This window comes from Necator americanus (assembly GCF_031761385.1).
Source record: "Necator americanus strain Aroian chromosome Unknown Necator_2022.05.29.01.07, whole genome shotgun sequence".
NCBI lineage: Eukaryota > Metazoa > Nematoda > Chromadorea > Rhabditida > Ancylostomatidae > Necator > Necator americanus.
This window is the reverse complement of record NW_026986548.1, coordinates 58,391-74,098: the sequence shown is the minus strand read 5'-3', so window position 1 is coordinate 74,098 and position 15,708 is coordinate 58,391. Positions and strand designations below refer to the sequence as shown.

General features: G+C 41.6%; 2 protein-coding genes across 4 annotated transcripts; both read right to left on the bottom strand.

Moving 5' to 3' along the window:
• Window positions 1-6,634: 6,634 nt before the first annotated feature.
• RB195_026451 (uncharacterized protein) lies at window positions 6,635-15,310 on the bottom strand (the record flags this gene model as incomplete). 3 transcript variants are annotated; one of them, XM_064176906.1, is made up of 9 exons in its annotated part: window positions 6,635-6,731; window positions 7,399-7,441; window positions 7,542-7,644; window positions 8,284-8,427; window positions 9,690-9,854; window positions 11,411-11,539; window positions 12,168-12,320; window positions 12,400-12,529; window positions 15,291-15,310. In XM_064176906.1, 9 exons carry the CDS (start codon window positions 15,308-15,310, stop codon window positions 6,635-6,637), a joined length of 984 nt encoding a protein of 327 aa, XP_064070891.1. The 3 variants fall into 3 exon arrangements, with proteins under 3 accessions (XP_064070891.1, XP_064070894.1, XP_064070892.1); XM_064176904.1 differs by lacking the exons at window positions 6,635-6,731; window positions 7,399-7,441; window positions 7,542-7,644; window positions 8,284-8,427; window positions 15,291-15,310 and adding an exon at window positions 9,589-9,603 and having other exon boundaries at window positions 12,400-12,522; XM_064176905.1 differs by lacking the exons at window positions 6,635-6,731; window positions 7,399-7,441; window positions 9,690-9,854; ... (2 more) ...; window positions 12,400-12,529; window positions 15,291-15,310 and adding an exon at window positions 8,489-8,509 and having other exon boundaries at window positions 7,456-7,644.
• On the bottom strand, window positions 8,785-9,179 carry RB195_026452 (uncharacterized protein; the record flags this gene model as incomplete). Its single annotated transcript, XM_064176925.1, has 3 exons — window positions 8,785-8,928; window positions 8,997-9,068; window positions 9,135-9,179. The coding sequence occupies 3 exons, from the start codon at window positions 9,177-9,179 to the stop codon at window positions 8,785-8,787; spliced, it is 261 nt and encodes an 86-aa protein (XP_064070893.1).
• Window positions 15,311-15,708: the final 398 nt, after the last annotated feature.

The following is a 15,708-nucleotide window of genomic DNA, read 5'->3' as shown; positions in this document are numbered from 1 at the left end:
CATTATTAGAGTAAAGTGGTATGGCAAAGAAAGTTGCAAGAACATCATATTGCACGCCAAATCTGCACATTTGACTGCAGTAAAACGCGCAGTGATTCGTAATATGTTCAAAACCGCTAGTGAAGTATACACTGGCAACCAAGAACGACACGAATCACGAAGACTATCCTCGAAAATTGCATGTGCTAAAGGCCATACAGTACGACCGCATTACCGAAGAACTCGCACTGTAAACAGCAATGTTCCGCGCGAAAACAAAATTTCTCTTCGTATTCCTTTTATCTCTGACAGTGTCAGTGCCGCTGTTCAGCGAAGCATTATCCAAGCACAATTACAAGATGACGTGATATTGGTGAATATCCCAAATGCAAACATCAAAAGCCAGCTTGTTAGAAACAGACTATATGATAGATACTGCATCTGTGGAAGATGTGTTATTTGTCCTTACGGAAAAACAGGCGACTGCGCAAAAATTTGGTAATATATGTATGAGATTGAGTGCTTGATATGCAATGCAACTTACGTTGGGGAATTTTGGAGTGAGGATCAATGAACACTTGGCAGAAAAGCTACGAAAAAGTTTGATAACACCACTAGGAAGGCATAGACATGAGGCCCACAACGGAAACGATTACGATGTGAAATGCATTATACTGCCTCACGAAACAGAAATATCGGCAAGGAAGACGTAGGAGGCGTTTTGAATTCTCAAAAGAAACCCTTCAATGAATAATAGGAATGAATGCCTGTCGATAACGAATGAGTTCTTGCCACTTGTACCGCTCTGTGACCTATAACCGCCTGATATTCTGTGTGTAGATCAAATCATCTATATCGTCGCTGGTGATCTACATGCAGTAATACTCATCCGCTGGTACACTGAGTGACAAGTGCGTGCAACCAGCCGCGCCACACCCGGTGGAGCAACACGTAAGATCATTTTCAATGTAAATGGGTTTCTGTTTTCACTACCCTGAACGATTATCGAAACACTGACCCAGGGTAGTGTGGCACCTGATGGGATAAGCGTAGCATTGCTCCAGTCATCCTCAATTTAGGCCTGGAAGACGGCGAAAAAGCCGAAACATCAGGCAAATAAAGGTTCCATCTAGTTAATCCCTCATATGACATAGTTTGGATGATAACGCGACAATTTCCAGAGGACAGGGAAATCCAATTCTATCTCCAGACAACTGCAAGATTTCAGAAAAATTATTAGCAAAATTGATTTTTTTAAGGAAAAAAACGAGCCAGCAACGTTTATGGAATCAAACGATAATAAGAGCCGCAACAGTATGGACACTACTGCAGCTGCGGGTTCTCTTCAACTCGTAAAAAAAATGATGCAAGAATAAATGCAACAAAAACAGTCCAGCTGCATAGGCAAAAACAATGGGACACTAAGTTAGAGAAATAATTTGGAAGCCATAAGTTGTAGGTAAAATACAAAAAAAATAAAAAGAAAAAATGACGTGGTAGAAAGAAATGGAAGTGAACTAAAGGAAGAAGGACTCTTCAAAATGAAAATACAAAAAGTCACATGTGATGGCTAGTACACATAACATTGATATTTTAAACTCTCATGATTCCTTGAGTAGATCTCATGATCGTATACGGATAGCACACGGATCGCTGATTACCTCAGAGAAAACTAAGAGATGAGGACGTCGAAGACGCTACGCTGAGAGTGCAGTGGGTGGATGCGGCCCGCGGTGGCGGTGGTGGTCAGCGGAACAGCCGCTGAGCAGATCCATCATGTTGATGGCGGCAATCAAATGCGACCGTGTGGAGTCCACGAAGAAACGGTTCTCTATTACTTCAGAGCTAATCGTTTCTAATGGAAACAATAAACGAATGCCGTTATTTATGAGGTTAGAAAGGAGACCGTCAACCTCAACTCGACCAAAAAATCCCAATCACTGCACTGATTCTCTCTACCTTCTGTCCGCTTTTAAAAGTAAGTAGAAATTCCTCAACGCGTCGGCTACAATGACAAATTATTTTGAAAAAAAATGACGGTTGCATCTACGGAGACATCACATGTACTACCGGAAATAATTCAACTTTGCACATAACAAGTTGCGCTACATCACACTTTGTACAAAACAAAACTTTCTGTCCCCGTCGCGTCGAGAACGCTCGAACTCGCTCACCGTTCCCTTAACACCATAGGTTTAAACTTGGGCAGCAATGCAGCTATAGGTGGACGAAACTGCTGACCGCTCGATCCTTCAAGAAAGAGAACTCGGAGTGATCGAAGCGCTCCTCAGAGAGGACGGCCCGTCCTCTGATCCAAATTACTTCACACCTTAGTACAGTCATAAAATTTATACACGTGCACGGTATAAAGTGCATCGAGAGCGCGTTTACGATTTGCCGTCGTGCTGAAAGGTGAACCTACGACCTCGATAAATGAGATTGCAATCGGACCCATGTATATTCGGCTGCGTATCTGGCAATCTCTCATATTAGAGGAGCTGTAGTGAATCGATCGGAATGAAAACAGAAAAGGACATTTGTAGGAAATGAAAGATTTCACATGAAGTATGCAATATTTTCGGGATCAAAGGTGATGGTTGCACATATTTCCTCTAATTTTAGTTTCTTCCATTTGAAGCACCCATCCACAACCAAGCAACAAATGAGCGTTTCAAACAATTCATGGCTGCTGTAGATGGATGAGTCGGTAAATCTTGATCGCTAGTAAAATAACACGGTTGAGGAATGCTTGTGGAGCTGTTACCTTCGATTGATCCGAAAACATTCCAAGATAAACCGTCGTAGATGTTACCCTAGTTGCCTAAATATGTTATGTATGCGTATTTATAGAGCACACTTATAGCTAGCGTACTTCTCTCATCGAGTACTGTTCATGCTAGGCCACCGATCCAGGCCAATTAGCAAAAGTTGGGTACCGCGATCAGGAACTCTTCCGATCACCTGGAGTAGCAATAGGAAAACGCAATCAACCTTAGCGGTACCAATTACCTCCACGAAGACCAGACTGGATTGGAATTCCGTGCATATATCCATGCCTATCAACAGCGGAATGCTGTTCAGATATTCCATCGCTTTTATGCGTATTAGTGAATCACGCGACACGAATTTACATATTTACCAACAATTCATGAATATTAATGTGGCTATCAGTTTTTTCTTCTCAAAATGGGAAGATCTAGTATTAATGATTTCGGAAATGACTGTAATTTTAAGCTTTACCAATGTTGCACGATGCGCTAACTTTTGCCCTTCATAAAACACAACTCCTTTTTAATTGTAATATTCCGTTCGAAATCTTTAATTCTTACCCACTAATCTAAATTAGTGCCTGACGATATAATCATGCAATGAACACAATTCAAATTTTAAAAAAGCGTTGGAATAAGAGTTTGTAAATGAAGTGTAATTTGGAGCGAAATCCACTCTTCAGAATGCTCACTGGACTAAACACAGAATTTAAACAATACAGAAGTCCTTGTCTACCTATTACTAAAATTCCCTAAGCATATCACAGAAATGTGCTTTTCCTTTTTAAAGTGGACAGGAAAAAAAGAAAAAAGAACGCGCACGGACCGACCTTTTCTGCTTCTTTTATCGCTAAACCAAATAATTTGACGAGCTATTCAGTAATGGATGAGTGTAGTGTAGCGATTAGAGGTTCCGTTGCCTGCACCATCGATCGGAGGTTCGAATCCGCCCTAGTGCTCACCAAGCCCTTCAACCCTCCAGGTTGATAAATTGGTACCAGACGTGGCTGGGAGGATAAACACCGATTTGACACGAGTAACCCCCGCAAGTCATTGTTAGGCCAGTTACCGTTCGTAGACCTTAAACGATTCTGGATTGAAGTGAACGTGGGGCGCATCCCAAGCGGATTGATCAACACCAGGAACTTCATCCTTTATCGTTTTCTTCAACATTACTCCGATCATTTCCACTAAAGATTAAAAAAAATCTAACCGGTGGTAAGTTTAGATGAGGATTACCATCATCGCATTCATTTCTGCATCATTTCTGCTGAAAGTTATATGATCATAACGGAATGTAGCTGGAGCTCAAAACGCTGTAACAGATCGGATTTGAAGATCAACATGAAGCTTTCATTGAGATTATTTGCTGCTTATCTGGTGGTTTGGATTTCAACTTATGCATTAACATCGGTGAAAATCAACTCGAACCGGCTGACCTGCCTAGGATCGGTAGTGGAGCATGTTTGTTATTGGAACGAGGTCGTATCATAAGTGAGTTAAAGGCAACATTTCACGAAAATGACGTAGTCATGACAAAGTTAAGCCAAATATATGGAGTTTAGTGCATAGATCACGGGTATGCAGACCTCTAATCGTCCTGAACAACGGCGTGAGATTAGCGTTGGTCCCTACGAGGTACGTGGAAGCGCCCTACCATCGGCATATCGGCTTTACTTGAGGGTGGTTAGGACGTACTTCGTAGGAACTAAAGCCGTCTTCGACGCCGAAATATTCGGAATGATTGGGGAAAATTGAACATAGCCATACTCACTATTTGTAATTTGGAAAACAAACTCCGTATTGTCACGCAGAGACCCCACATCATCAAAACAGTTAATAACGTGACATGATGTCTCCAGCGCACACACTACAGCGTACGTACTGCTTACAATTTCATAGATTGTTGGTTACACGTATAAGACCGCTCCCCAACCTGGGGATCAAGTTGGCGGCGGGTGGCGAAACGAGATACGGCCACGGAAGACAGCCGGCTTCCTTCCCCGAACGAAGTATTAGGGGAAGGATTTGCTACAACTGCCAACTTTAGGCCCTGGGTTAGGAAATATAGCTATTGCAACGCAAGCAAACTGTCCTCCAGATAAAATTTTCTTTTCCGTCAAATTTTGGGAATCTTTATTCCTTTAGATGGATTCCTTTAGATCGCTCTGGCAGGAGATGGTCCTCGAATCCGGGCAGAGCAAAGTGAACGTGGAAGCAAAATACATTCTACCTTTTGAGGAGTTTGGACGCGAACTGAGTCATCCCTCATCACTGAGCTGCTATGCGACTGTGAACTTGCGCATTCGTAAAGTGTGTTCGCGGCGAAAATGAGTAGCAAATTAATTTTCTGGCAACCTACTACTTTTCGCTATATTTCCTATCGTATTCATACTCGAGCCAGTAATTTCTTAATTTCCAAAGTCTGAAAGGAAGAATTAATTGCAGCATGCTATGGCTTCGCGCAGAATAGTCGAACAAATGCAATTGCCGCGTTTCTAGCAAGCTAAATATGGTGCGATGGAACTTATCGACAATGTCATGGTTAATTTTACTTTATTGGGCTTAAGCTTTACCGGCCATTTCATCTAAAAGAACATTGCTTCGTGCATAGTTTTGCTTCACTTACAATCTAATTGTTTCGCTATTACTGTATCCTTATGAAACAAAAGCATTCTCTTGCTTATTGGCTACTTTGCACATCCTAAAGGTTAAAGTCAAACGGAGTGGTAGTTAATAGGACTGCTTTGGGGCCTCGATCAGCAGACAAGCAGTGCAAACAACCAACCACGACACTGTTGATAACGTTATATTCCCTGCAGCGGTTAGAGGTTCCGCTTCCTGCACGATCGATCGGAGGCTCGAATCCGCCCTAGCTCAAATCAAGCCTCTTGTCTCCCGGTTGATAAATTGGTGCCAGACCTGTTTGGGAGGATAAAAACACTGACTTGACACATTGGGTAGCCCCCGCAAGTCATTGTATAGGCCAGTTACATGTTCGTGAACCTCAAACGACCCTGAATTGAAGTGTACGTGTTGGCGCATCCCAAGCGGATTGATTAACGCCAGACACTTTATCCTTTATCATTTTTTCCTTTTGTGAAGTAAGGCCTCTCTACTGAGAAGACTATTCTCTGTCTATACTTAGGCTGTCAAGATTTTCTCCATTTGAAGAAGCAACATTGGAGCCCAGTTAATCCGAAGTGGATTTCAGTGAGACTGAAAACCTTGAAGGCATCACTCCACGAATCTGAGGTGATCGATGTCGATGTCGCGCGTGCGCAATGCTGGCGCCCTTCAATCGAACTCGTTGTAGAAAGTAACGCGCCAGAACGCTCGAAGCCGTATCTTCCGGACCGTTTTTTACGGCAACTGGGAAGAAATGAACGGAATCACACTCCTCTCCATAATCTACTATCCCTTATAAGAATACTCCACCTGAATTCCGTACCACCTCAGATTCGTAGAGTGATGCCTTTAAGATTTTATTGACGCCCATCATCATTTGGACTGAGCATGAATACAACAAGAAATACTTGCAAAAAAGTAAGTTTTCAAAAAGCAAAGTCGGTTCTGATCAACACTGCAGACGAATTTCATGAAGGTGCAATGTAATGTAGAGTTTATGTTGAAACAATAAAAGCTGCAGGGCTTACACAAACAAATACTGCTCGACTAATGTACGGTCTCTCTACCTGTCTGGTTCTTCACGTTCTTATATATATTCAAAAACTCACCGAATGGTTTTGCTTTAAACAATCTTAAAAATTTCGAAATTCCATCTATAACGAACGGGTTTGGAGACTCACGTAATGTCACGGCTGTTTAATAGGGCCACTACTTGAAGGCATCACCCCACTGGCGTTGCAACACCAACCGCATTTGAGCTACTCAACAAACACTATCACTGTCTCAGCTCCTTTGGGTGCGCCATCAGAAAGGTCGTGCCGTTCTTGTGCGAATGCATAAAGCCCTTTATCTTCTCTGAACTAAGCTATATTACAGGCAGCTGAGAGGCTTCGCGATCGGGATTTGTGACTGTTGCATTGTGTGCTCTATCCAAGCCAAAAAGGACGACCTACTCAGTCAACATTCACCATACGTACGGCCCACCCACAAAAGACCAGCTACCAATTCAGAATGTTTGTGCACATTTCCCTGGCAGAAAATGGCGAACCACGAGATTCCGAAATTCGTAACAGTAAGAATATGAAGGCTCATTGTCTATCTGCGCAGCCCAGAGAACCAAACGGCAATAGTGGCGAAAATATTTAAGAAGTTGGCTGTAAACAGCTCCTCGCGTTATTAGTTAAACACACAAAACCAATAAATGAATAATATTTTTCTAAATCATTTGCGCTATTAACAGTGTATATTTGATGTCTGCATGTGGTCATGCTTTGTTTATGCGTGTTACTGCGTGAATGTTTTGAGGTACTTGTGAGGTTTTTGAGGTGAAAAAAGCCGAGTTACATTTTTTACACAACTCTATCACAATAAAGATAACATTTTCAATTGTATCACTTCAATCGTACAACCGTGAAAGTACCCTAAAAGAGATCATTCCTATGCATTACCTAAGCACAATAATCTGAAACAAATCAAAAACGAGCTTAGACTAGGAAATTCGTCGGAGGTCAATATCAGGAACCGTATCAAAGAATGGCTGGGAAGATTAGTACCGTATTCGTCATCTTAATACCAGTTCTTAATTGTACTTGATGTTCCGCGCTTTCGCTGACAATGCTTTCACTGTACACACAGTGAAAAGCGTTGAAAGAAGAAATGCAGCACCGATTTCAATATTTATCGACGAGTTCCACGCAGAAGGTGCACAGTCGTAGTGGGCGGCGTCACACAGGTTCCAGGCCACCATAATGATGCAAAGATGAAATAGCTGAAATCAGAGCCGTAATTACCTTCTCTGCCCTTATAGGCCACATCACATCATGAAATCTTCGATGTTTGGATTTTTAGTAGTACGAGCGGTCAGGGAAAGGTGAGCATACTGAGTCTGCATCGCAAAGCCTACATTCTCCACGAGAACCCCAGACATTCGCGATTCCATAAAATACTGTCTTTAAAACAAAAAAAAAGTTTTAGAATTTACCCCGAATACCCAATTAATGCTGATAAAACTAAACAGTAACAGATATGGCAGACTACGCGAATTCGAGTCTCTGAAGAGGTCTGAAGTATAATTGTTCTTTGCACGTTCGGGATACCTGTCTAAATGAGGGGGCAAGAATTGACTCTTAACTTTCTGTGGCTGCCATGGGACGATGGTATCCCGTTTTTCTCCGATTTACGGGGAAAATCCTCTTATTATTAATTGCGACATTTCTACCTTCCAAAAACTACTTAGAAATGCAATTTGTACCACTTGTGAGTAAACAGATCATCCGCCAAGAAGAACCCCCAGAAGCAAGAAACAAATTCGATCTACCCATTATTTTCGGTTCACTATCTCGTTCAGGAACGAAATATTTTTTTTTATTCTCCTGCTACAACCGCACTTAGCACCAAGCCCACCAACCTGATGTCCATAACCGAAAATATCAAAAAGACCAGGAGCAAATCGTTCAGGAACTTTTGCTCCCATAAAGATTCCACTGAATAAAAGCCAGCTAAAAGCATTGCTATGCAAGTGAAGAGAGTTGTCTGCTGACGAATCTTCTGCCTAAAACTTTATTGAATGAAACTCTGCAGTAACTTTAACTCACTCTAGTTAAAGTTCCCACCGCAATAAAATAAATAGACATCTTAAACAGTTTGGTCTTATTCAGAACTTCCTACAGCACTTTCCTCCTTATTTAATTTTATAAAGTACTTTGAAAGGATCCTTTCGTATCGCCTTGAAAAACTAAACTTCTCTCACTGTTGCTTTGTTTCTCCTTACGAGTACTGCTCAAAAGCGGGTCTTCTAGACATAGTACTAGTACTGTTTCCAAAAATTTGCGATGTGATACAAGCACTAAAAGTACTATTCAGTGTCACTGGCCGTAGTTACCTATTATTGGAATTCTTCTCACAGTGGTCAGAAAAAAGCAATAAAATGGAGTGGGACGGATCCGGCAGCGCTGAGTTCGTGCGCCGGCGCCAGCAAGCTGTAAAATAGGGTGAGATGGGTCCTGCAGCATCGATTTGGTGTGTCGTAGTGCGGTGGTACCGTGATATAACTCTAAGTGAATTAGATGAGACGTTGTGAACTGTTTCATAGTCGTGAAAATTCCATATGGTGCGTTCTACCTCTATGCATTCTACATGCGTAGTCCCCCAAACGTTTCCTTCATCAGGTTGATCAGTCTCTTCCCTCAGAAACTGGAAACACGCATACAAACAACTGCTTAAGTAGTAGCCAACAGTTTACGTTATCTGTGGTAGAACCTTAACTTTCTCTGTACTAGATGACGACGTTTCACGATAACACATTGTTCTGTGCTAATGGATGGGGAAAACAGGAGAAAAATCAATAGTTCGAATAATCTCCTGAAAATGTGGTGTTGTCGAATGGAATAAACGAATAGAAAAAAATAAATGTAAAATCACGTTCGAGTATTCTCCAAGTGTAGCATTGACGGATTTAGAGGGAAAACTATGATGTCTTTCATCTTAAAATTCCCAAAAAAACGAGAACGTTGTTGGAACAATTTTATTTCACAGAAAATGCCACTACTTTTAATTTCTTTTGATCAGTGAAGGCGTGTGAAGCAAGCGCCACGAGAAGTCCTGACTCCGGCTTTATCCGAAGGTTCAGACTGGTAATGAATATAAGAGAATAACTGAGGCATGATGAAAACACTTGAAAAATAACTTTAATTAGAATTGAGTTAAGCACTGGCTAGTAATCAGCCTGCTGAAATTAGAGGAAATTATTCAGACGAATCCTCCAGCACCGTTACTGTTCTTTTCGTAAAGTCAAGCGGTGAAGAGGAAACATACCATGTATCTACTCAACAGGGGTAGATGGACCCAGAGAGCCAGTAGCAGACAAGTTGCCATCCGAACTTCTAGTCTCCACGGCCAATCGGGCCGGCATACAAAAAGATAACAGGCAGAGAGGAATTGAAGAACTAGTACGATAAACAGCAAAGACGGAAGATAAGCCTAAACGAGTGAGTAGCAAAATAAAAACACGTTTTCAATACAGTTAACCAGTTGCAAAAATTTGATCTAAGTCCTTGTGACTTTTTTCTTCGAAATTATCTCAAACCCGAAGTTTTCAAACATTGCCCTTAGTCCTTGGACCAAGTAAAAGAGTTCATCCAAGAAGAAATTGGAGAATTTCTTCTGACATGCTACTGAGAGTGATTTCAAAAAAAACTTATAAGAACGTCTTCAAATGAAAATCAGCCTTCAATGGCATCATGACGATATAAATCTACTTCGGCATCTTTCGCAACGTGAAATTTCAGTTATGTATACTCTGGAGGCTTGTTTGTGCCTAGGAGCCTTGAGGAAATTACGGGCTCACCGAGTTTCCTCATTTTTTGAAGCATCACTGCGCTGAATTCTGGAAACTTTCCTGTTCATATTTGTTTGTCATGACATGTGGTTCCATAGCGTCTTTCCTTCACCATGTATCGTATGTTAGGGTGATCAGATTGCACGACATATAGATTTTGACACAATTTTGCGACCTATTTCTTGAAATAGAAGAAATGAAGTGTGAGAAGAGCACCCAAGAATGTCCCAAGGATGTTAGTTGACATCCCTTATAGTGTGATGGGATGCTATACTATTTTCTAGCTATTGCGATTGCGGCTGTGATAGAACCTTCGCGAGCTTCAGACTCGAGCGGATTTGAGGTCCCACCGCATCACTGTAAGCGCTACCGCTTTAGCAATTTCACTCCAATTCGGCTTCTTTTGTAAGCTCTAATGTTCCAAGCTTGCGGATGAAATAATTCGTGTGCAGACAGTTACTGATGTTTGTGTCAAGGAACTTCGATTCACAATGAATTCAGGAATTCGGGACCGCAATTCGCTGTGCAAACATCTTCGTCATCTTCTCGTCTGCTTTAGACTCCCCCAAGATCATTTTGCGAAAGTGTTCCATTCTTTTTCATTCATTTCTTTTTTCTTAGAAGTTTATCGGATTCGTCAGTGGTGCGGAGCCGACTTCAGAAGAGTTTGCATGGATGCATCAAATCGAGAATCTCGTTTCCAGAAACGCAACGCATACCAGACAAATCCATTTCACAAGTTCAACATAAAATGTAGAAATTTAGAACATTGGACTCATTTTCTCATGGCACTGTCCTTCCAGTTTCCCATAGATTGAGTTAAAATCTTCCAATTATTTTTTAGCTGTTTCTTTTTTATTGTTATACATATTATGTCGTATGTTGTTTGAAGGGAAGTTAGCCGCGCCGAAACTGCGCGAAGACTGGTGCAGTTGCGTAAGTAGCGAAGTGGAATTGGTTTTTGCGACCGATATGGGACCCCCGCTGGCTCCACTCATCTCTTCGGTCCTAACAGAATCAGCTATGGTCCCACCTCGATTGCAATCCCTGTCTCTATCGCGCCGCTTTGAGCGCATCCGCTCGCACAGCTATACCAAGAGTTCGTTTTGACCTGACCATATGGAATAACTGGCGCATGGTATGCTGATATTGATATTCTATATGATATTCTACAGTGCAACGACAGAAATTCGTATACCAGGCGGACAACGTTGATCATGTCTGTGCTGCAACTATATCGTTGAAGACCTATTGAACATCCGAATAGAGCAATTCCAGAAAAGTCGACAAGGAACCAAAAAATGTGATCATGTGGAGATCGCGAATGCTGGAACAGATTAGTATGAAAAAGGAAAAATAAAAACTGCACGAGAAACACAGGAAAATTCGATTCACTTCAAAGGCAGCGTACAACGAAATTGACGATGTTGAGATCTCAGCACAAATAGATATGTACGGGGGGTGTAGTTTACGACTAGGAGCGTAATCAGTGTCTTGTATTCCGAAACAAAATGCGTGAGAAACTTCCCCAGGTTGGGCCGGTGTTCCCAACGATGCACCTTTTTACGCGTGGTAGCATAGAAGCAACTCGTGCAACATCAGCAGTCCATGTAATATAATTCAAATAAACAGCAGACGCCCAAACATGTGCACAACCGCGGACGCGTTGCAGACTGCCGTCCTTCTACTTTCCGTAATAAGCTGCATCAGAGGACACCGGGCAGGCAAGAGTCGTCCACACGTCTTTTTCTGGACCACTAGCGAGAAATGACTGCATTTATGCTTTTATTCGTAAACTACACCCCTCCCCTGTCTATTCGTGGTGAGATTTGCAACACCGTCGGTTTCATGGTGTGCTACCATTAGAAGTGGTTGTGTCTTTTCGTATGCACCAAGTAGTGTTTCTTCTTTGCCCTCAATGGAATGTGCATCGTTGCTTACAGTAATCCACTAACCAGTAAATGGGCAAGTGTTGATCCTAGAAGAAGCGTAGCAATACCCGTATATAGTACAAGCACAGGAAGTCGTGGTGATGGCGAGAATACTTCAGGGAAGAAATAGAATAGAATTAAACAAACAGCGGGAACAAAGTGCGTCCAGACGTTGATCTGGAACAGAACAATTCAGTACGAGGATTTTCTGTTCCTTTTTTTGAGGAAGGGTTGGAGGATGAAAACTACGACTAACCAGTTCATTGTGCGAACGAAAGGCCGATTTGTAATAGTAATGGACCGGCTGGTACAACGGACGATATCCCTTCACAATGTGGTGCCTCTTCAGGAGTTGTGGGACCTCCGTGTGCGTCAGCATTTGCAGTCTGTAACCAGTGTTGCTTACTGTATGGGAAGAAATAAAGATCTTTCGTAGGCGATGTGCAGAAATGGATTCGAACATATTGAGCAGAAATTTGCTGCAAAAATGGGAGCAGATCTCAGAGTTTCGTCTATGTCCACACTCTACTGAAAGATAATTTCAACCGTAAACTCTCCGTCGACAAAAAATTAAAACACAATGTTTGTCCTCCATACGCCAAGCGGCAGTTGTAAAAGTCCACGACACACTATCAAGAAGCGCAGTTGGCAAGAGGTTCGCCTGCGACTGCATGGTCGATGGTTCGAAAATCGTTTTAGTGGCAACCGTTCTTTTCATAGATCCGGGGTCGATAAATTTAAACCAGACTTGTCTGGGAGGGAAAAAAGGCACATGGGCTCGCCATTCAAATCATTGTAGGCCTGCAGACCGTTCACAAATCTCTGCAAATAGAAGTCGAACTCGTAGATGCACCCCGAAAGGAATCGATAAACGCCGAGCACGTAGCTTTTATCCTTCATGGAGAAAAGATGCACATTAAACGATCTTAAAAGAACAAAGCAGCTGTCCAACATCTGACACTTGTTAGCATCTGTTTCTGAAACTGACAAATATCTCCAGACTACGAAAAAAGAATTTTCATTCACAGAAATATTTACATGGAAAGGATATAAAACCTATATGGACTGAGAGATTCGATGTTATGAATAGGAGCTATACGTAAGAAGAATGCAGAGTGTATAGAACGCAACAAAATGAACAGGAATGAGAAAGGACACGCAAAGACTCGCGTGAGTCCTATCAAGTCAGGCTGAAACAGTTTTACGTTCCTAAGTGCAATAAGGCTGCAAAGGAAAGCTTCCTAATAAGAACGGTGCTTACGAGGAGAAAAGAACACAATTTTCCTTATCAATCCATCAAATTAGCAGTACCGCAAGGAGGAGAAGTTATTGCACATAAGCCTGCATGTTCGAAAATAAGAAGAAGTGCTCACGAGACGCCTGTGCTTTCGTAAGTCGAAAAAAATCAGAGGTTTTGCGGTTTTCACTTCTTTTCTAGATACAGCTTTCCAAGTCATGAGCGAACGTTGAGACGACTTCAGCTCATTGTAAGGTGAACTGTTCAGAACAGCAAGTAATCCAGTGGTAAGTATTTGTATATACCGATAAAGAGTTTGGAGTCGACAAAAAAGTTCTTTCCCCACATGGTTATTGATTAGTTTTCCATTTAAAAAGATTACCCGATAGAAGATTACAAAACCGCAATTCTGAAAATTGAAGTGGTTACGTATCTGAGACATTCGCGAAGCAAACAAGAATATTTCTGAGGAAACGGGAAGTTCTTCATTTATCCGACCATATGCGAACGGGATCAAATTTCAAGCCAGCTACACAGCCAGCAGTTTATTCATTCTTTCGGTGTTCATGGACCCTTTTTTTTATTTTGCTAGGACTCGTTGCAATCCTTCCAGTATGATTATAAATTAGAGAAGAAAGTAGATAAATAGGTTGTAAAGGCTTATGACGCTCCAAGATCTCTAAAAAAAACTCCTAGGATGAATTTCAATACGTTCCGTAAGCGAAACAAGCGAATGAAACACATCACACAAACTCCAAGTGTGCGAGTAAACGCCGAGGTAGAAAATGCGCAAACCCGAATAAGACCACATGTCAAGAAAGGTAGTCAACAAAGGAAATTACCTCTTAACCATTGAAATCGCAAACGCCGCGTCCTCACAAAGCGAACCAAAGCAAATACGAAATGAAACACTTCAGTGGACGACTTTGGCACTGACGAGGAAAAAAGCATGTAGATTACAGTAGTAATCGTCGAAGATACGTTTGAACTGTTAAGCGTCTGTTATTTAACTTTACTGCAAAAATTCTATAATTCAGATTTTACATTTGATTACTATTTTTAAAGGGGCCTTTTATTTTACAAAGAAATTCTAGCATTAGCTTCTTCATTCCAGAATGTCAACGCAGCTTCTTAGGAAACATCGCACTAGTTTTAGTTGCTAGCAGCTTTTGCTGAGCAGAGCACTTTTGTTAAAGTTGGATTTTTTTGTTTTGTGTGCTATTGTTCATTTTCCATATCAACAGTTTTATTGCACTCAATGTCCAAATCCGACTTTCTGCAGCGTTCGCGATGACAACTATGCACATATGTGAGCATATTTATTTTATTATTCATTTTTGAGCAAATTTCACATCTGCAATCTGGTTGCATATTTTCTGCAGCAAAGTTCAATTTTGAATGCACTTCGGCGCATAGTGTTCCGTTCCACGAAAGCTACCGAGATATCATGGTAGAAAGTCATTGCGACCCTCTTACTTGATACGTTCTTCATTCTCACTAGCGTGCCAGGATTTACTGGTCAGTTTGAAACGACGTATGAAGTCATATTTTCTGTGGTGTTGAGTTACATAGCAACATTGGCTTCGAGGGATCACGATCGCTCAAAATCAAAATCTGTCGACGACGCTTACACGAGCGTAAAACTGAACCACTACAAGCTCAAACTACGGAAGAAATAAATTGTCGCGTGTGCACACTTTTGCAAAAATTTCGAAGTCTTGTTCGGGAATTCTACATCCTTAGAGTTGGGCTATTCTGAGTGTGCTAGGACCTGAAATGAAGGTGTGCTTCCAAGCCCCCGTTCATAATCAATGAGGCTAAATAAAAATTCTTGACAGGTTCGAAGCGCAGCTGTTGCACATGTGAGTTTATTTCAGAACTTGACTAAAGTAAACAATCAAACAACTTACTCCTGCTTCTGTTCCACCATCAAACTCGACCACCAAGCACAAAAAAGTTTTGTTTCAAACTAAGAGCACTCCGATAAGAGTAGATGGACGAGCATAACATGATAAAGTTCATTTTCGCGATGAAATGAGTGGGGAGCGGTGACTGTTGGCGGGAAGTATGAACTGCAGCAAACGAAAAAAACCCTCTCCTCGCAAAATCAACTTCATGCTATTTGCTCTGCTTTCTTGAATCTGTGTTGTACACATCTTGAGCTGAGAATGTATAGGAACCCATGAGAAAGTTGCATGTCTGAGGTCATTTCCATCTTCAGCGCTTTTTTCGGTGCTTAGAAAGGGAGAGTCGAAGAACTAATCTCCCTCTTAGTTTTGATTCCTCGAATACAAAAGGTTTCGGAATGATAATAGCTTTATGCAGTGG